This window comes from Zingiber officinale, chromosome 2A (genome assembly GCF_018446385.1).
Source record: "Zingiber officinale cultivar Zhangliang chromosome 2A, Zo_v1.1, whole genome shotgun sequence".
Classification (NCBI taxonomy): Eukaryota; Viridiplantae; Streptophyta; class Magnoliopsida; order Zingiberales; family Zingiberaceae; genus Zingiber; species Zingiber officinale.
In genome coordinates this window covers 111,696,336-111,718,295 of record NC_055988.1, presented here as the reverse complement: position 1 = coordinate 111,718,295, position 21,960 = coordinate 111,696,336, and the positions used below count along the sequence as shown (strand labels likewise).

At 35.0% G+C, this 21,960-nt stretch overlaps 1 protein-coding gene and 1 long non-coding RNA gene across 3 annotated transcripts; one reads left to right on the top strand and one right to left on the bottom strand.

Moving 5' to 3' along the window:
* Window positions 1-388: 388 nt before the first annotated feature.
* Window positions 389-6,274, bottom strand: LOC122041940 (shaggy-related protein kinase gamma). Of its 2 annotated transcripts, none has more exons than XM_042601832.1 (13): window positions 6,063-6,274; window positions 4,361-4,535; window positions 4,166-4,276; window positions 3,850-3,909; window positions 3,382-3,654; window positions 2,138-2,212; window positions 1,880-1,936; window positions 1,657-1,797; window positions 1,491-1,541; window positions 1,167-1,262; window positions 976-1,059; window positions 791-893; window positions 389-710 (listed from the first exon to the last, which is right to left on the bottom strand). In XM_042601832.1, exons 2-13 carry the CDS (start codon window positions 4,451-4,453, stop codon window positions 628-630), a joined length of 1,227 nt encoding a protein of 408 aa, XP_042457766.1. In that variant the 5' UTR covers window positions 4,454-4,535; window positions 6,063-6,274; the 3' UTR covers window positions 389-627. The 2 variants fall into 2 exon arrangements, with proteins under 2 accessions (XP_042457766.1, XP_042457768.1); XM_042601834.1 differs by having other exon boundaries at window positions 4,166-4,258.
* An 11,830-nt stretch (window positions 6,275-18,104) lies between these two features.
* LOC122039894 lies at window positions 18,105-18,400 on the top strand. The gene is made up of 2 exons (XR_006128429.1): window positions 18,105-18,201; window positions 18,314-18,400. It is a non-coding gene; the product is annotated as an uncharacterized LOC122039894 (long non-coding RNA).
* The last annotated feature ends 3,560 nt before the right edge of the window (window positions 18,401-21,960 follow it).

The window sequence follows — 21,960 nt, the reverse complement described above, 5'->3', positions numbered from 1 at the left end:
GATTCTCACCGCAACGGATGAATTCTGTATATATATATATATATAATTTTTTATATTATATTTATTAAAATGTGTTGACGCCTGTGTTAAAACTTAGCTATGATACCATCCACACATCAACTCATTAGTAAGCCTTCTACCAAGCTTAGCTTGCATTTGGACAGTGAAAATTTTCTAATTTCTTGTTTAGGTCTGTTTTTTGAAATTTTACGGTAATGTTTTGCAATTAGTGAAGTCAGAAGGTGATTTATTTTTTTTTACATGGTCGTAACAAATTGAGATAATTACATTAAGAGATGTGGTTGTAACATTTTGTGGCCCTGCTGAAGGAATAAAAACTTATATCCACTGTAGTCGAAGATCAAAAAAGAAAAGATTTCCCACAGCATTTCAAGAACAAATATAAACTAATAGTGGTACTGAAGTCCTTACAATTTGGTAACAATTTGGTCCGTAGCTCAACCAAACACTAAACAAAACCAACATTTGACATACCAGTGTTAGATGTTATCATGTGAAGAAACCAGGGTTAGGTGGGATCTGCTTCGTTTCAGCAGATACGAAGATTTCATATGCGCCGCAGGCAAAGATAGAATTCGCAAAGGCAGCTAGCTTTTCTCAAGCAGCTTATAATCCCAGAAAGGGACATTGCTTTCTTGCATGCTCGGGGACCAATTTGGCTACCATCTCCATTGGTGCTCCCTTCAACTCTGGTGAAGTCGAGTCAAAAAAAAAGGATTTCAATTAGTATAAAAACTTGTGGAGAACTGATTGATTCCTCAAGACTTACCGTGAGGCTTGAAATTAAAGAGTGGAGGTAAAAAACGGCCATTGGGTAAGCGAGTATTCGGATCTCGCAACTCGTTAAAGAATGGATGAATTAGTGCTTCTAACTGATAAAAAAAATGCATTTATGAGGAAACAAAGCTAGATATGGCATTGCCGTAGGTTATCTGAGTATCTGTCTATACTTACTGCAGTGCATCTCAAGTTTGGAGAGTACTGTAAAAGCCTGGAGACAAGATCTACAGATTCAGGTGGCATTTGCTTATGGAATATCTATCAAAAAATGAGTGACATTAGAACTCCTTGAAGATGAAATGGGAAGTCAATTGCATATAAGAAATTACAAGCATAGACCATCAGGAAAAATACACTTGCACAACCTTATGCCATGGATGGGCCTTTATCTGTGGGAATTTGTGTTCAGTGTAGTTAGGGTTCATGCATTTGATTTCTTCTCTTGTGGGAGTACCAAGGACCTGAAATAGGAAATGCATGACGAAATGGGTTAAGAGTCTAATGGTTAATTGCAATTCTAAAAGACGAGGCAAAACATCTGCTAGTCATGCCACACTAAGCAATTAGCAGTTTTGTATTATTATTACTTTTTTTATTATTGCAAATCGAAAGACGAGAAGCAAAGCTTTTAGTGGCAGCCAAGTCCTAAAAAGTACTTAGCAGTTTTATCTATTATTGTTATTATTTACCTTTATAATCTCAACAAGCTGATCGACTCCACTTTCTCCTGGAAAGAGAGGCTGTCAAAAAACAAAAAGAAATGAAAATTATTGGCATTTCATGTGGCCCAAACAAATGCAGAATCATAATAATCGATAGATATTCCACAGGAACAAAATTTCCAAGGTGATGTACCTGTCCTAGCATGAGTTCAGCAAGAACGCAACCAGCAGACCAAATGTCTATTGCTGTAGTATACTCGGTGGCACCGAAGATAAGTTCGGGAGCTCTATAGTATCGAGAACAAATGTAGGAAATATTTGATTCCCCTTTTACCTGCAATAAAGAAAGAGCATGTCATAATTTAATAACACTAAATTGATTGACATTGATCTCACATTTAAGAAGAAAAACATACCAAGACTTTTGCGCTGCCAAAATCACATATTTTCAATTGATGAGAATGAGGGTTCACCTACTCAGAAAGTAACTAAATCAGAAAAGTCTGTATCAAATGCAAAAAGTAGTTGTTGGAAAAGAAAATAAACTTTAAAACACAAATGTAGTTCATTCAGAAACTTATGTCAGAAATGCAAAATAAATACAATTCATCGAATAATCTGTAGACAACATAAGAAATACACTAAATAAAAAAATATTAGAGAGAAAAATATACCAAAAGATTCTGGGGCTTGATGTCTCTATGGCACACTCCAATGCTCCCATGAAGATAGGCCAATGCTCTACAGATCTATGATATTCATAAAAAAGTTTTAGATGTGGTGTCATCCCAACAACTTTTGAAGATACTTGCGCATATATAATATAGATATAGATATAGATATAGATATATATTCAACTATTTGGCTGGAGAATTTGAGATTTTGACCTAGTGCTCTAAAAATTGTACCAGCAAGCTGCAACTATATAGATATCATGCAAAAATCAAAAGTATTTTCAATGTCCACTTGGGTTTGCTCTTTTGGTAGGGGAAATGGAGTGCAAGGGAATGAACGTATAAGAGAGGGGCAGGAAGAAGAGGGAAAATCTTGCCTAATTTTCACAATTTGCTAGGTTTGGAAAAATAAGATAGGACAACTATGCAGGCATCATTGACGTTTAGTTACATGACTGATGGGTTATTTATTGCACAAATAGTAGATTCATGTGAGAATCTCAAAGAACTGAAGCTGCTTTTTATCCTTTTTTATTCAAAATTCCAAGTGCTACCAAATGAGTATTTAGGTGTCATTACCAAATGGTTATCAAGGTGCTAACTATGGGCTGTGAACATAAATTCAAAAATATTTTGTATTTTGAATTGGTGGCAGCAAGATAATTATTTGGTGGCACCATGACATCATTTAATAGCACTTAGATAAGGATTGAGTAGCATTACTATTTGGTGACACCTTGATATCATTTGATTGCACTTCAATAACTTTTAATGGCACCTAGATAATAATTTGGTAGCACTTAGAGGCTATGAACACAAGTTCAAAATTCTGCACACTAAATTGTTAGGCACTTTGATAACCATTTGGCACCTTGATAGTCATTTGGTGGCGCCTGAATACTGATTTGGTACCACCTTGGGGTTTTGAAAAGAAAACACCTTGAGATTCACACATGAATTCTCTATAAGATTTATGCACAAACAAATAACCCCCTTCACGTGATTAAGAGTGAAGCAGGGCTGCATATTATAGTCATGTCCTGAAAATTATATGCAAAGGTGGGGAATGGCAATGGGGGATAATTTGTTTTCCTCAAAATTTTCCTGAAAAGGATTTGGTAATGTAACTAATTGTTGAAAGGAATTTACCAAAGCAGAATATAGTTCTTAAAAAACACATCAACATTAGAAAGATCAAAGAAAAAATTGACAAAATAAAATTTAAAACACTGGCTCCTACTAACCTGGTACATATACAGCTTTACATATATTAGTGGCATTCGTTGGTTCATCTTGTTGTAGTGTTTGATAACTCGATGAATTGTCTCTGGAACATACTCCAGTACTAGGTTCAAGTAAAGGTCATCTTTCTCAGTAGCTGAGAAAAAGCAATGCTTCATAGAGATGACATTTGGGTGGTCAACAATGCGCATAGTCTGCAATTCTCGGTTCTTGTATCTTTTGTCTTGTAGGACCTTCTTAATGGCAACTGTTTCTCCAGTCTCTAGGCATTTGGCCTATAAAACATAAAACTTGACTTTGATATTGTAATCTCTGAAAACATATAGAAATATTAATATGAAAACTAATGTAGCATTAAGTAGAATAGACAATCAAATATCAATCAGTGTGCTTTTATATTGGCTAACTGAGGGCATAAAAGCAATGAAGTAGAATACAGAGCTTAGCCATTTGACTATCTCACAGCTGACCTGGAAAACTACACCAAATGATCCACGTCCCACAACACGTTCAGCCATATAGCTTATTGTCTGCCATCAAATTGGAAAATGTATTGAGAATGAACATGAGTTTGCAATGTCCCAGGAAAATAAGAATGAAGAAACAAGGATATTTGATGTTAATTGTTTATAATATAAATTCATTAAGATCATTGAATTGATGACAATATTTGATTAGGATGTATCTTGATATTCCATTGTCTACCCCAAAAACATTAATCTCTTTAAAAAAAAAAAGGGAAAATATGATAATTGTGGCATTCATGCATTGGAAAAGAAGATCTACCTGTTTTGGCTCACCGTTTCTTCCTCCGATCGTCGTCACAATTATATGACCTGCTTCAGTCACATTCCCATCAACCACAGTTGCTTCAGATTCCTGCAGTAATCCAACCAACTAGGTGATTATGGTAAATATCTGATCTATCATCTCAGTCATAGCATATGGTACAACTGTCATCAGACTAATAACTGATGTTACCTTATCATCCCTTATTTTCATTTCTTTCATCTCATCTGGTAACTTGTCCATGGCACCAGCCGTGGCACTTGTTTCTTTAGATGCAAGATTCATTGAATTCAAGTACTTAAAACAATAAATGCAAGGACCTCCGCATTTCAATTCATTTTATGTTGGTTAAAATAGAAGTGAATTCCTGTTAAGAAATGAAAGGCAAATATTAGTACAACATAGAGATACAAACTTTTTTTTTAATGCAACAATACTGTATGCAAAATCTTAGTCACAAAATCATTCAAATATGAGAAAACATAAGAAAAGAAAAAAGGTTCAAATGAAAAATTCTTTCTTTCTTGCAAGAACTTTTAATGACATATTCATACCAAAACTGGATGACAAACAGAAAATTGAAGAAAGTAGATGAAATGATCTACTTTGAGAATTTTGAATCTTTGATCCAGTTTTTCTATTAATTCTAGACATCTAGTATCTAATAGGAGTTCTCAAGAAGAGTGCAGCAAATCAAAGGTTTGAAAAACCATGAAATTCTAGGCATAATGCAGAATAGAGTAACTGTCACTACATGCTATGCACCAGTTTTATCTTTTCTGTTCAGTGGAATATATTCAGCTAATACAGCTTCTCTGTTAACAAATCTTGTCACTATGAAGCAGTAAAACGCGTTTTCATGCAACTCTGAAGAGTTCAGAGAATGGTCTAATTATTTAGCATGGTTATCAAAAAAATAAAAACATTCAAAGGAAGCCCTCACAGGTTATACAATAAATTACAATCCTGAACATAAAAATCATAATCGGAATAGGAAATAGTTTCATATCTAATGTTGTGTGGTCAAGGCCAAAAAATAAAAAGTCACCATCTTTCAATGCATTTCGAGAAATAGGGTGCATTGCATGCTTAATTGTGTCACTGCATCATACAACTTTAAGTTTTATGATTGACAACACACCACATCTTCATTTCATTACTAGTATAAAGATATATCCCATTGGTGCTAAATCACAAGCTTAACTGCTTTACTGCATCATTGCATCTGCATGCAACTTTACTCTTACAATGCCCGTGCAGATTGCAGAATACAGATCTAGCAGTGGAAGAAACGATGGACTACCTGAAAGGTCTGATTGACTATCTACCAGGCCAAAAAAAAAAAAAAGGAAAGCATATAAGATTTCATATTTACAGCAAGTCTTAAGATAATTGAAGATCTTCAACCTCAAAATGAAGAGATCAAAATTACCTTTAAACCCTCCCCTTCCCCCAGGAAAAAAAAGTCCTACAGATCGCATATTTTTCCCTTCCAAAAAGACGAAGGACCACAAATTCTCGCACTTATTCCATACGAATAACAACAAAAAAAAAAAAAAAAAAGCTTTGAAACTGTTAGAAGGATCCAACCAAAATCTTTGTTTACACCAGGAATGCATAGATTCTCACAAAAACTAAATTTCACACGCGCTGGAAGAGAAAACAAAAAAGTGAACAGAGAGAAAGAAACTAGGAAATCCGACGATCGAGCCACACAAACACTAAACGACCGATTACAGTAGATACCACATTCAAAGAAACAGAGATTGTGGCTTAATCAGGGAAACACATACGCCGATCTTGTCAGGAAACCACAATCCATCAATAAACACAAGCAGCACGCCTAAAAAATGCCATTAAATTTTCAGTTTTGAGAGGTGCGAAGAGATCTCACCAGATCGACCATGGATCCCTGGATCGCCTCTCGATCTTGCACGCAGAAAGACGCACAGCACACTCAACCGCCGCTCTGCCTGTGAATCTCCACTCTACCACTTACCCAGTCCCTCCAGTCTCGCTGATCGACGGCCTACCGAAGGCAAAGGGGCTCCCTTCCCTTCCCTTCCCTTCCCTTCCCCGGTGGAGTCCCCCGCTTAATTATTGGTTTAGTGGTCCTTTTAATTACTGTTGGGAAAGGTGTCGAGGACAGGACTGTCAAAAGAAAGCCAACCACATGACCCTTTATTTGACCGTTCAAATCTATTCTGACCATTCAAAGTTGTTCATCCCCCACCTAATGACTGTCTGTAATCGGTCTGCGGTTACCGCGATGTTCATCCCTTCTCCGCCTATTATCAGAATCATTAATGTGGCGGCGGCACTCGTTTATTGAATTCGGTCCAATTTTCTTTTAAAATTCTTTTTCTTTTTTCTTTTTTCTTTTTTCTTTTTCAACGGAATTATTTTTCATGGCCGCCTCGGTGTTTCCGAGAATCTTCGTCTTCGATGAACCGAACGCCTTCCTCATCCGGACCGGACATTGTTGGGATATTGTACAAGACGTTTTTAGTCAGAGTTGTTGGAATGTGTTTAACAGGATATGAATAGAATAAATATATATTCAATTAGTAATTAATTTGTGGTTTTTTTTTGCCCATCCTCATCCAAAATTGATCTGTGTAGGATCGATATTATTATATTGTGTTTATTTCAAGGAGATAATTGTATTGATAGGATTAATTTTTAGGAGGCTGACTCATGCATTATAAGGTGGTTTATTAACGGTTGAATAATCAACCTAAGCATAGTCAATAGATACTTGCTTTTGTTTAGATTTGTTGACCAAAATTTAACATGTGGCCGATACAAGTGCTTGGATAGAACCGTTGGGATACTTTTAAGGCTTTGTTAGTAGTTTTTATGACACTAAGGCTTAAACAAAAACACTTTATAAGGTGACTTAGAAAATAGCAAAAAAAAACTTGTCCTTGTTTATGAAGTTCATTTGGGTACCATTCTTTAGAATTAGCTAGACTCTTATTTATAAGGTGAGGAAGAGGATTTTACTCATTTATATCTATTATAAATCATCTTGAGAGTATGTTTGATCATGCTATAATATCGTTAACAACAATAGCAGCTTGTTTGGGGATTATAAGTGGCAAAGCCGAAAGAACAACTTTCCTCCATAGTGGTCAATTACAACTTCTTGATTTATCTATTCACAAATAGTCGTAAAATTAATCATGTGAAACCGTTGGGATGGCGAATTATATCTTTTGTTATAATTGTCAGGGGATTACAAGAAGTGAGCAAGGTCTTAGCGATGTACTTAGATAGAGGATACCTATCTTAAGAATTTTTTTGATCTAGTGAAGAGCCTAGATCAAGAGGTGGCTCAAGTAGGAAAATATCTAATTGAAGATTTCATTGAATGTTCTGAAAGGTTCTAGCGGTATATCATACTAATGTAGAGAATTTTAAAACAACATTATATCTACCATCTTGTTATGTGTTTTATTTCTTATTTATTTCCACTATATTGGTCGTAAAAATTGTGCATCATATATTTGTCGAATTGTTTGGTGAGATTGGAGGGGATGAATGTTGAGACTATTAAAACGGTCAGAAGGGGAAATGAATAGGTGTATATTATTTTTGTTTTTCAATCGTGCCCATCTCTATAATTTATTAATTGCATGGTGAAAATAAATAGAAAAAAATACAAGATGTAAGTACAATAATACCATAATTTTTTTAACATGATTTAGAATTTCTAAATCTTATTTCCTGACCTATGATCTGTTATTAAATTAATCCTAGAATCACCTTCGGATACCTCCCGGAGATAAAGAAATCTTAAGATGATATATTCTTATAGCAATACAAATGCAATACAAGAAAAAAAAAAATAGAAATTAAGCTTTCTCTTTGAGTGGTTTTGGATTGCTCGCCAAAGGCCCTAGAATACCATAGTAATTGCCCCCAAAACCTCCAAGAAACTAACTTTTATAAACCTATGCACAAGTTTAGAATCCGTTTATTAGTTGATTGCTCCATGTTTGATCCTCTAGCCGACCCATGTATGACTAAGAATTTGAACATTATTGTAGCTTTATCCACTCAATGACTTTTTATAGTTTCATGTCTTAGCATTAGTCAACTAATATCATCATGAAACACTAGTCAATTGACTAGTCAACTAATGCCAAATAAAATATTATATTCATTCGCATTTCAACATAAGTCGAATGCCTAGTCAATTGTTTTACCAGTCAACTGCTATCAACATTAGTCGACACCTCCAAGCTACAACTTTTTAATTTCAGATTTATTAGCCAACCAACATTCTAATTTCAACCACACGAAGGTTAAATTCATGTCATGCCAAGAAACATGTTGATGCAATCAATCTCTCGTCAAGGTTGACCAAGCTCGAATTGGAGAGATTGTTGAGTTTTAATGTTTAATCAATATGTTTGATGGTTGAAAGTGAGATGTCAAGTAAAAGGGGAAGATTATTGGAAAGATTGTTGGTGCAATTAACATCGAGCCAAAGTTGATCAAACTTAGTTTGCGTTTTGATGGTTGAATGAAAAGTCAAGTAAGTCATGGTTGATCGAATACTTAATAGTGGAGAAGTTCAATTGGATTATGACTGATGGAATACTTGGCATTGAAAGCCCAATGAGAAGTTGATAAGGGTAAAGTCCAAATGGGTCACATTTGACAAGACACTTGACAATTAAAAGTATAATATGGTTAGAAGTACAAGAGGGTCATGTTTGACCAGACACTTGCAGTTGGAAGTCTAATAGGGAGTTAGTATAAATGGAGTCCAAGAAAGGAAAATACTTAAAACGATTGTACTAAAAATATAGCGGAAAAAGTATAATTGTACTAAAAATACAGCGGAAAAAAAAGGAAAGCACATACAAACTAAAAAGATACAATGCATGCCGGCACAACTTAAACACAACAAAATACTTAAAACGATAAAGAAGTCACATGGCTAAACACTAATACAACACCATTACCATAAAAAAAATATGTAAGAAAACAAGAGCGAAATAAAGATCGTCTTCTAATATGACATGGGACCGACAGACAAGATACTCCAAGTGACTCTGTAATCACTACCTGCTACTTGAGGAAAGACAATACACAAATGCGGTGGTGAGTATAGATCACTCAGCGAGTAATAAATAAGATAGTGTATGGTCTAAATAAAATATGAAGATCAAATTATACAGTCTCATCAGGGAAATAAGAACATGATCATATTGACATAATCAATGCATCTAAACATAACTGACATAGTGAATACACATACCAAATATGCACTACAACAAATTTGTTAAAAGACAACACTATAAAGACAACGGTTTTTGAGGAAACTGTTGTTAATTTGACAAAAGACAACAGTTTTTGACAAAACCGTTGTCTTTTAGCTCTATAGAAAAACAAAAGACAACGGTTTTTGTAAAAACCGTTGTCGTTGAGCGAATTGTTTTATAATCAACAACACATTTTACAACGGTTTCCTAAAACCGTTGTTTTTAAGCACATTTTTTAGAGGATTACACATTTTACAACGGTTTTTAAACCGTTGTAAACCTAATTCTTTTGTTCCATTGCCCTGGTTTAATATCTTCCCCTCTCTGGAATATATTTTGGCGCATGTTTTCCCTCCCTCATCCCGCGATCTCTTCGGGAACCCTAGGCAACTGTGTCTTTCTCCTCTCCTCATCCCGCGATCTCTTCACGCTCCCTCTCCTCACAGAATCTCCTCTTCCCGATCTCCTCACACAATCTTCTCCACTCCTCACACATTTTTGCCTTCCACCCCTTTGCACGAACCCCTCTCCTCAAAACTCCTCTCTGGCTAAACCTCTCTCGCTGAAAGTCTCCGACGAACCCCTCTCCTTGAACCTCTCCTTCGAACTCCTCTCAGACTAACCCTCTTCCGCTAAACATCTGAACAAGCCACCTTTGTTCCCTTTTCAAATGGGGTGAATCCATAGTTACACTGATATAACTCAGGTATGGCTAGAAAAACTCTTTCATCTTTTTAGAAGGGTTTATAGTATTTTTTTCATCTTTTTAGAAGGGTTTAGAAAAAGACCATTGTGATGCATTGTTATATGGAGTTTGTAAACAACATACAAAATGGTTTTTTTTCCCTACTTTGGTAAAGTATATCATAGTAGTTGTTTCACTTATGTGAATTGAACAAATTATCTTGATACTAATCAATGGAGATGGACCTTGTAAAGTCTCCATGAATGTCTTCAGAATTTTATAGGCAAGTCTGCATTTTCAGTTTCAGGGGCAGATCAGGAACTCATGCGAGTCCCTTGATTTGGTTAGCTGTGGACCATGTGCAGCAACTAAAACAGGGAGACATCTGGTACCTGTAGTGATAATGGAAATTAAAAGCTAAAAGACACAATTTGGAAATCAAAATATATCAAAAACATCATGCTACCAGGAGCAATATTTGAACACAAGTTATTTTTTTTAAAACAAGAGAAGCTCAACTAAAAAGGAGATGAGGGAAACGAATATACTAGCGATGCATTTAAACACGCTACTTCTGGTTTTAGATTTCCCAATTTAAAACAAGAGCTTGCACTACTTCTTGTTCAAATTTTCCTTAGGTAAGAAGTTGTCCGACAATTAATAAGAAATCACAATACGTTTGATATGATGCCAATAAAGAAGGAAAACATGGTTCCATATAACTTGTCAATCCATACAAGCATGATCTACAACTAGAAGTTTTTTTTGCTAAATCATGTTATCCTGGTCTCTTCTTTACAATTCTTCTAGCTTGTCTCTCTTCAAAGTATACTTCTCTTATCTCTACTACATGCTTAATGTTTAAAATAATTGATTAATAGTTGTCACATTTAATATTAATTTAGCTGTATTTACCTTAATAATTAAATGAAATTTTATATATATATATTCCAGCATAATTCACTAGATTAATTTTGTGTTGTTTGTAGCATTGCTAATTTAATGTTATTCTTACAATTGTTTTGAAGGATTTGACTCATTATTAGCTGCTTAGTTGTATGAGTAATGGATAAAGATTGGATGTCAAAGAATAGGCTATCACATGAATATGAGATTGGGGTAGAGTCTTTTTTGCACTTTGCAACACAAAACGCTATAGATCCGAATGCAATACCTTGCCCATGTGCAAGATGTGGTAATCTAAAGACGAAAGATGTTGACACTATAAGAGCACATTTGTGTTGTAATGGTATGGATTTAACATATCATACATGGATTTGGCATGGGGAAAAATCTAAGATCGGGAACTCAATGAATGATCGAGTAGGCCAAGATGACCACAAATCTTTTGCTGAGGAACCTATTGATATGGTACATGCTGCATATGATAGTTATGCTGAGAATCCAAAACAATTCCATAAGCTACTTGAAGATGCTGAGAAACCTTTATATCCAGGATGTACTAAATTTACAAAGTTATCTTCACTTGTCAAATTATATAACTTGAAGGCAAAATATAGTTGGAGTGATAAAAGTTTCACTGACATACTTAGTTTGATCAGGGAAATGCTTCCATATAACAATGAATTACCTTTATCTTTGTATGATGCAAAGAAAAGCTTATCTGCATTAGGGATGGATTACGTGAAAATTCATGCTTGCCCTAATGATTGTATCTTATACCGAAAGGAGTATGAGGATTTTACCAGTTGCCCTATTTGCGGGATGTCACGGTGGAAGTTGGGAAAAAAACATACAATAAATGAAGGAGTTCCAGCAAAAGTCCTTTGGTACTTCCCACCTATTCCAAGATTTCAAAGATGGTTTAAGAACAAGGAGATATCTAAGGAGTTAATTTGGCATGTTGATAAAAGAATTCGTGATGGATACTTGCGTCATCCGGCTGATTCACCCTCTTGGAAATTGGTGGATCACAACTGGCCTGATTTTGCTTCTGAGCTAAGAAATCTAAGATTGGCCATATCAGCAGATGGGATTAATCCCCATAGTATGATGAGTTCTGCATATAGTTGTTGGCCAATTGTTATGATCACTTACAACTTTCCTCCAATGTTATGTATGAAGAGAAAATTTATGATGCTCACTATGATGATTTCTGGTCCCAAACAACCGGGGAATGATATTGATGTCTACTTAGCACCTTTAATTGATGACCTAAAATGCTTATGGGATATAGGTGTTGATACATATGATGCATATCGAGAGGAAAATTTATTGCTTAGAGCTGTTTTACTATGGACAATCAATGATTTTCCTGCATATGGGAACATGTCAGGTTGTGTTGTGAAAGGATATCATGCATGTCCAATATGCGGTGAAGAAACATATTCAATAAGGTTAAAGCATAGTAAAAAAATGTCATATACTGGCCATAGAAGGTTTCTTCCTAGAAGTCATCCTTATCGAAGGCAAAAGAAAGCATTTAACGGGAATCAAGAGTTTAACCTTGCACCAAAACCATTAACTGGCCATGAAGTATTAAAAAGAGTTGAAAGTATTAATTATTGTTTGGGAAAAATGAGTGGGAAGCTTCAGTTAAAGGATGTTGATGAAAAATCATGCTGGAAAAAGAAATCTATATTCTTTGAACTTGAGTATTGGAAACATCTACATGTTCGACATGTTCTTGATGTGATGCACATTGAAAAAAATGTTTGTGAAAGTCTCATTGGTACGTTACTTGACATTCCAGGAAAAACAAAGGATGGAGTAGCAGCAAGACTAGACCTTATGGAGATGAATGTGAGAACTGATTTGGCACTAAAGATGAGGGAGAATAAAACATATTTGCCAGCAGCGTGTTTTACACTAAGTAAGGCTGAGAAAAAAAAATTTTGCAATTCTTTGTTAGGAATAAAGGTCCCAACAGGTTACTCATCCAATGTTAAAAACCTTGTGTCGACGAAGGACTTGAAACTTGTTGGCCTTAAGTCACATGACTATCACACTTTGATGCAACAATTGCTTCCAGTGGCTATCCGTGGTATCTTGCCTAAACATGTTAGAGATACTATCATTCGGTTGTGTGGATTTTTCAATGTGGTATATAATAAAGTGATAGATGTCTCAAAGTTGGATGATTTGCAAAGAGAGATTGTGATGCTATTGTGTTTACTTGAAAAATATTTTCCCCCATCTTTTTTTGATATTATGATTCATTTAACTGTCCATCTTGTGCGGGAGGTGAAATTATGTGGACCGGTATGGTATAGGCATATGTACCCATTTGAAAGATTCATGAAGATCTTGAAAGGCTATGTGCGAAATCTCAATCGACCTGAAGGATGTATAGCCGAAAGTTATATTACTGAAGAGGCTGTGGAATTTTGCTCAGACTACTTGTCTAGTGTGCATACAATTGGGATCCCATCAAGGCATCGAAGAGTACAACTCATAAAGCCTCTATCTGGTTCAGTAATTCACTCCCCTAGTCATGATGAGTTGCATCAAGCACATCGTTATGTATTAGAAAATGATGATGATGTTGATCCTTATATCGAGTAATTTCTCTAACTTATTAATACTTTCTTGAACTTTTCTTATATTCAAATGGTTAACTTATCCCTAATCATTTCATCAGGGAGCACATGACATTTTTGAATGCAAAATTTCCTCATAAGGCTAAGTCCAAAAGGTGGCTACAAGATGAGCATAACCGATCATTTATTAACTGGTTATGTGATCGTGTAAGTTTCATAAGTTTTGAAATATAGGTTTTTTCAAAGCTAAGTTCAAATTTTATCACATTGTGAAATATAGGTTGCAAGTGCAGTTTGCCATTCCACTAGTCAAATATCAGAAAGATTGAAGTGGATAGCGCGCGGACCTAACAATCAAGTGTTAAAGTATTCTAGTTATTTGATTGATGGAGTTACTTATCATACAAAAGAGTGTGATGATATACGAGTTGTTCAAAACTCCGGAGTAAGTTTAATCGCAAAGACAATGCAAGTTGCTAGTTCAAAGGACAAAAATCCAGTTGTCTCAGACATGATTTTTTATGGAGTCATTCAAGAAATATGGGAACTTGATTATCAAAAGTTTCAAGTTCCAATGTTTAAATGTAATTGGGTTGAGAATAATAATGGTATTAAATTTGATGATCTTGGTTTCACGCTGGTAAATCTCAAGAGAATTGGATTGAAATCTGACCCTTTTATATTGGCCAGTCAAGCAAAGCAAGTATTTTACATTGAAGATCCTCAAGAGCCTACATGGCATGTTGTACTTGCAACACCTACTAGGGAGAACATTGAATATATAAATGATGATGAGTTGGAAAATGATGTAATCCACTACCAATGTTTTACAAGAGGGTTTCTATCAATGGATGTTGATGGAATAGATGAGAAAGAACCACCATGTAGCCGTGAAGATTGTGATGGGACTTGGGCTATCAATAAATAAGTGATGGAACATGTTCCTTTTTTTTATTATGGTTCTTGTATGAGTAGCATTTTGAATGACATTGATGTATGATGCAAATGGAAAACTACTGTACTTTATTTACCAATGCAGTGCATAGTGTAATTTTATGAATGGCTAACAAGTTGTCAATGCATAATGCAGGAATTGCATCATTGAAGAACTTAACAAGATTCTGGAATTGTATCTCTTCATTGCTTTGTGGAAACTATGACATCTCGTGGAAAAAAGAGTACAAGAAAGGGAATTCAGGTAGATGGAAATATTGTAGGAACCAAAGAAGGTAATATGGCAAATTCTGCAAATTCTGGAAATTCTGGTACAGTAATGGAATCTCAAGAGACCGAAACAACAAGAACTTCAAGAGGTCGCACTCGTTTGGATAAGCTGGTTAGGCAAAGGGCCCACGGAATTAGAAAGGATATAAAATTCAATAAATTTGGAGAGCCAATAGGAGACTTTGCTAGTGAAATGCAAAGTTATATCGGCATTCTCGCTCGGGAAAAGGTTAGGATAAGTTACAAGTCATGGAAGCAAGTTCCAAGTGGCGTTAAGGATTTAATATGGGAATCAGTTAATGTAAGTTAAATTTCTTTTGAAAATTTTAATTACCTTATATATGTTTATGATCTATTTAATGTAATGAGTTAATATTTTTTTATAGTTGAGTTACAATGTTGACCCCAGATGGAAAAAGGGGTGTTTGAATTCGACAAATAGTAAGTGGCGGCAATATAAAGCTCTCCTCACTCATAAGTTTATTTTTAGCAAGCTTGCTAAACCGGAAGAGTTGAAAGAACCACCAATTGGGTATGGTATTACACGAGATGATTGGAGTGCGTTTGTAATCAGTCGCATGTCGGACGACTTCAAGGTAAGGATTATAATTTGCTATTTTCAATTGAGTTGATCACAACTGGTATATATGAGGAATGTTCAATTAACTAGAAAGTAAGTGATGAGCAAAAGAAGAGAAGAAAGCAGAATGTATACCCACATCGGCTTGCCCGTAAAGGTTATGCTCGTTTTGCTGGTGAAATAGTAAGTATTTCTGCTTAATTCGGTAAATATGATCTAGAATCTGCCTATATTTTATTCTTACTAAATCTATTAATGTGATTTATAAAGTTGTATATATTATACATTTTGATGGTAGGGAGATGAATTATGTGATGATGAAGAGATTAATCGAGCGATTATTTGGAAGAAAGGACGGATGAATAAGAAGGGGCAATTTGAAGGCGATGATTTGAAAATGACAATAGAAAAGATTGTAAGCAAGCTCATTATGCGTCTTTCCTACTAAATCTATTATGCCTTTATGGTTTTTATTATGCCTCTGTCCTTTATTGTCGCAACAATAATATATTGTTACATTTATGTACACTACAGCATTGCAGAAAAAAATCAAAATCTGCATCCAAATCTGCATCTGCTTCTTGATCAAAATCTGCATCTGCATTAAAATCGTTTCATCTGCATCTGCATTTGCATTTGCATCAAAATCATTTTGTTTTCTTAATAGGGAGTTATTAATTGATGATTTCTGCATCAAAATCGTTTCTTAATAGATGATTTCTGCATCTGCTTTTGTATATCCATATTAGTGTTAGTACTTAATAGGGAGTTATTTACCAGTAATTAATTTTGTACCAGTAATTATTTTGTTTTCTTTTGCATGACAGGATGATTATGTGCAACAAAAACGGGAGGGTAAGTTGCACTTAGAAGAGGCAAACACGGATATCCTTTCAAAAGCACTTTCATCTGAGGAGCATTCTGGGCGTGTGAGGGGTGTTGGAGGATATGTCACTCCAACATTCTATTTTAATGTTGGCAGCATAGTGCAGAAACACCTTGTTGATGAGCAGTTTATCCTTCAACAAAAAGAGTTGATGGAGGCAAAGATATTAATCTCACAACAAAATGCACGCATATCAAATCAAGATGAACGCATACAGAAACTTGAAGCAATGTTCAGAAAGGATGCATGCGACTTAGATACGGATGAAAAAGGTAGTTGCTCAGTAAAGTTACATCCCATGAGTGACGAAAATATCAAAATTGAAAAGTGTGTCCCAAATATTGAAACTTTGGATGATGATGACATGCAAATTTTGAACAATGATGATTTCTTCCAGGTATATATTTAGTTGTCATTATATTACTTAGTATTATTGAAACTATGAGTTGCATCAATTTATAACATGATTACTTATCTTCTAGGGTAAACCGGTTGCATTGACATTGGGTTCTAAGAGCAATATTGTTGCCTATGGTACAATTGTTCATGTCAATGCGGTTGGTAAATTACTTCATGGTATTCCATTACCTATTAATTGTATGCGTGTCTCCATTGATAAGGCTGTGGATGAATTAGCACAATTGCCATGTCCAATTCCAAATCAATGTGATACAATTGGTGATGCTATTGGAACACATGTGGGATGGTCGGCTAACTTGGTAGTTATGCAAGATGAGGTAAATGTCATATTATATTTATAGTTAAATTGTCCAACAAAGATTAGTGTTGCACCTAACATGTGTACATTTGTAATTTTTAGAATCCTCAAAGGAAAAGAAGTGTTGTCCAAAGAAATAACCCAATTATTTCATCAAGTGTGCCAAGGTCATTGCATCTACTGTATTGTTATTGTAACCGTGCTCTAAATGATGAAACAAATATATCAATGATTTGTGAGGAGGGTTTCTTTGACGATCAATATGAAATCCTTGTGCACCTTGAAGATATCATTCCTTTTTATCATTTGGATCCCATAACTGCAAATTGTATAGTAATTTACATGTGGTAAGTCTTCTTATTCTATTTGTTTACCATATAAATTGTATAAACTTTATTGATTTAGCATTATAACATTCTTCATTTTGAAATGGTAGGCATCTTTATAAAAAGCTGAAAACATATAACAATGTCCACAAAATCAGATTTGTTAATCCACACATCATCCCATATGTGGCATGTGTGACTCGACTGGACAAAAACAGCAAATTCGAGCAGTTGAATGAAAGAGCTAGTGTTTTGGCAGATAAGCTGAGTCAAGCATCAAGAAATCAACTTGTTTTGGTGCCACATAATGTTGGGTAAGTAAGACTTATAATATCAGTTTTAATTTATTGTTTCGAGAAATATGCATGCAATAATTATGTGATTTGTGCATAGTTATCATTGGATTCTCACTGTCATTGATCCATATAAGGAGACAGTTTATTTGTTGGATTCGCTTAGTCATCACATTCGTGACGAGGATTGGAAATACGTAGTAGATATGTGAGTACATTTTTTAATTTTATTAAGCATTTTTTTAATCAGTAAAACTCTCATATGTCCATTCTTATTGATGTATAAAGGAGCATAAGATTGTTTAATTCAAACAAGGCAAAAAAAGGGAAAAAAACATGTTACATGGGAAGTAGTAAAGGTATGCATGTCTACTTATGATTAAATTACAAACAATTAAACATGTATATTAGACATTTACAATTTGTTTTTAACATAGGGCCCTCGCCAACCAGATGCGAAACAGTGTGGTTTTTATGTGATGAGATATATGAGAGATATTATTGAAGAATTGGCAACTATCGAGAGAGATTCACTTCGATCAATAGTAATATTTGACATTCAATTCTCAATCTTCTCAAATATTTGTGTGTTTATCATTTTGCACTTATCATCTTTTGATTGTTTTTTACTAATCTAATCTATGTCTTTGTTCACAGTTCATCAAACCCCAGTACTCTAGAGAAGAAATTGATGAAGTGCGTTCCGAGTGGGCAGAATGCATACAAGACTATATTTATGACTAGGTATTTAAAATCATACAATGACTTGATCTATTCGGCAAGTATTTGCATATAATGCAAATTACATAATCTGATCCTAACAGATATGCCCCTGGAAACATCATGATTATTAAAACTTTAGTGTGTAGGACATCTAGGTAGAACATCTCTATTTTATTATTATTCTTATACTGGAATGCATGAAATGTTTTCAACATCTTAAGATTTTGAGATGTTCAAACATATATATCATTTGCTGGTAAACACATTTCTGTAGGACTAACACACTTGTCAGATTATGATGAACTGATTAACTTTGAGCATCATGAATTGTTTCCTTTCTTAATGGACAGTTTTCTGAAGACTAGGATTTACACGTAAAGGAGGTGAGCTAGATAAATATTTTGAGCAGTTACCTGATTTATGAACATGATAATACATGGGGAAAATGCAGGAGCAAGACCAATTTAATTAATAGTATTGAGATTCTTGTTTTCTTTGGGAATGAAAATGGTTTCTCAATCAAACAAAATTGAAAATATTTGAAATTTGCAATTTGTTGGACATGATGAATGGTCGGAATGGGTTAAAGTTGGATGGAAATAACTTACACTTTGTTGAGAATCACAATGATCAAGTGCATTCACATAGTTGTTTCGACTTACTTATACCAATTTAGCAATCACTATATGCAAGATACACAAACTATCTAGACTTACCTAGAGTTGCTCTAATCTGACTATTTTTTTCTTCCCAATGTATTCTGCCCTCCTTTATTTGCTGTTACTAGCTACAGGGATTGTTGGTATATTCCGTGTAAGGCTTCACCTTGACTTAAGCAGGGTGGTGTTATCATATTAGATTATGTATAGCTCATGTGTACTTGGTATGTGTTGGATTCAACTTCATCTGCTTGCTAGACGTTTTTGCCAATCCTGGTTTCAGTCCTTGTTTTTGCTAATCCTGGTTTCAGTCCTTGTTTTTGCTAATCCTGGTTTCAGTCCTTGTCCACTGCACACTTTTGCTCTATTTCATGTACAAGACGATTTAATTCAATTACCTTATTTATTTAACTTATCTGCTGTACTATTTGTCCAACTTTGTACAATTAGCCTTGAACTAACAAAAGAAATGAATTTGAAGGGTTGGATCGAACAGCCATATGAACCAGCTGTTTCATAAACTTTTTTTGTTCTCACTTGCTTCACTAATGAAATTGTGAAGCGGCAACGTTTCTCGTGCTTATTTGGCCATCCTTTTTTTTTATGGCTTTAACTATATTTTATTTTCATAACAGGGAGAAATTGCTGGGTTTGCAAGCTGGGAATGCAGAAAAAGAACCAGCTAGGAGAAATTGCTGGGTTTGCAAACTGGGAATGCAGAAAAAGAACCAGGGAGAAATTGCTAGGTTTAATAGCTGGGTTTGCAAGGTTGTGGTCTTATAAACTTAATTTTGTGGTTTCATCTTTTGTGGTTGTCATGATATATTGGATACTACTTGTGGTCATGTTTGTTTATAAACTTAAGTGAATGTACACATGTACAGGTTTTTGTTTGAGACAAGATGTATATATAAATTAAAGACAACTAATCGAATGTATATATGTTGAAAACTATTTTTGTGAATGTATAAATGTTATGTTGTACCTGCAGTTTGTGTGTAATGGCTATGGTTTTAATCGTTGTGAAAAGTACATATATAGACATGCAACTGAATGTACAAAGACAACGATTTTTAACCGTTGTGAAAAGTATTCTAAGACAATGGTTTTAAACTAAAATTTGAAGAAAGACAACATGTGTATATGTTGTTAATAGTATATCAGCTGCGATCAAATTTTTGCAAAACTGGCAATTACAACGGTTTTATACTGTTGCAGAACTGTTGTCTTTGGTATTAAAAGACAACACTTTAAATCCGTTGCATGACTGTTGTCTAATGTGGTCAAAGACAACGGTTTTAAACCGTTGTCTTTTACCGCACATTTAACAACAGTGTCAGTTACAACGGGTTTAAAGGGCCTATGACAAGGGTTTTTAACCGTTGTCTTTTAATGTTTTTGTTGTAGTGATGGATCTAAGATATAAGATCATGATTACCCATAGCATAATAAACATGCATACCCAATCTAAATTTAACACATAAGGTCAAGATCGAAAAATGACATTATAAATGCACATACCCAATTTGGAATCGACATATATGATATAATGATCAATATACTCACTAGGGATCAGCAACAGATCTGCTCGCAACACCTAAACAATATAACTGATAGCATATTCATGTATAATAAATGACATGTATGCACCATGGCAACCAAATGCAACAATTATAGCTCAAACAAGTATAACATATCACAATCACATGTAGCTAGTATCTACTAGATATGTATGCAAATCTATCTCAACAGATGCACCTCACATCATATGCAAAATGTGCATGCATGCCACATGGTTACCCCACCACCCCTCCAGACACCACGACCCCTGTATGGCTGAGAGGCTTGGGTCCGTGACAACTGTACTACCCTCTAGTACAACCACTATAGAGCGTCCGAGGCAGACAGTTCACTAAGTAGTTATCTAACTACATAACATCAAGGTCCCTGACTACTCACATCTCTAACCACCTGACTACTGTACCCTCCAGATACCACTACTCATGAGTGGCCTAAGTTGACAGAGTATAACACTGAGCGGTCAAGTGAGTACAGTAGGACTAGCTCCACTCCTAGTTACCACTCTTCCTTAGTAGCCGAATGGACAACTAATATGTCTGATGACTAGCTCATACCTAAAGGAGCTCGTGGTCATCAAACCATCCACATATATGACTGGCGACTAGCTCATACCATAAGGGAGAAAATGGTCGTCAGCATGCAGTGCAATGATGGGCATGATATGATAATCATAATATAGACATCGCCATCATCAATGCAACCTCCCAACCCACATAAGCATCTCCAATACATGATCCATCAATCACCTATATCTATAGGTATGGATAGATCCAACAGGTGTCTACTAAATCACAAATATAAGTAGCAACACTAGACACGTACACACCATACACGTATGCACCCTACAACGTCGGTATAATCAACAAGATACTTCCAATATCATACCAGACACATAAGATCATCAACATAGGCATTATCGACATGATTCCTCCAAGAGTACATATCAGACACGTGTACACACAATATAGATATAATCACCATTGTTCCACCAATAGCAAACACCAAACATGTGTACACATACAACATGAGAATGGACAATCAACCAGGTGACTCCTACAATGCGTACCAATCATGTGTAACTCAACATCAAATGCATAATCAGCATGTTAACTCAGTCAACAAGATCTCCCTTACAATACACACTCTACATGTGTAACACAATAGAGTTTAGATATTCAAAAGTCAAGACTGTATGTGATATAAATAGATCATCTCAAATGTCAAACATAAGTATCAAGTAGGATAATAATATGGATAGATTTAAGTTAAAGCAACCTAATCCATCAATAAAAAGCTATGCACTAAATTAAAAAAACTATATAGAGGCCAAGGAAGAAATAT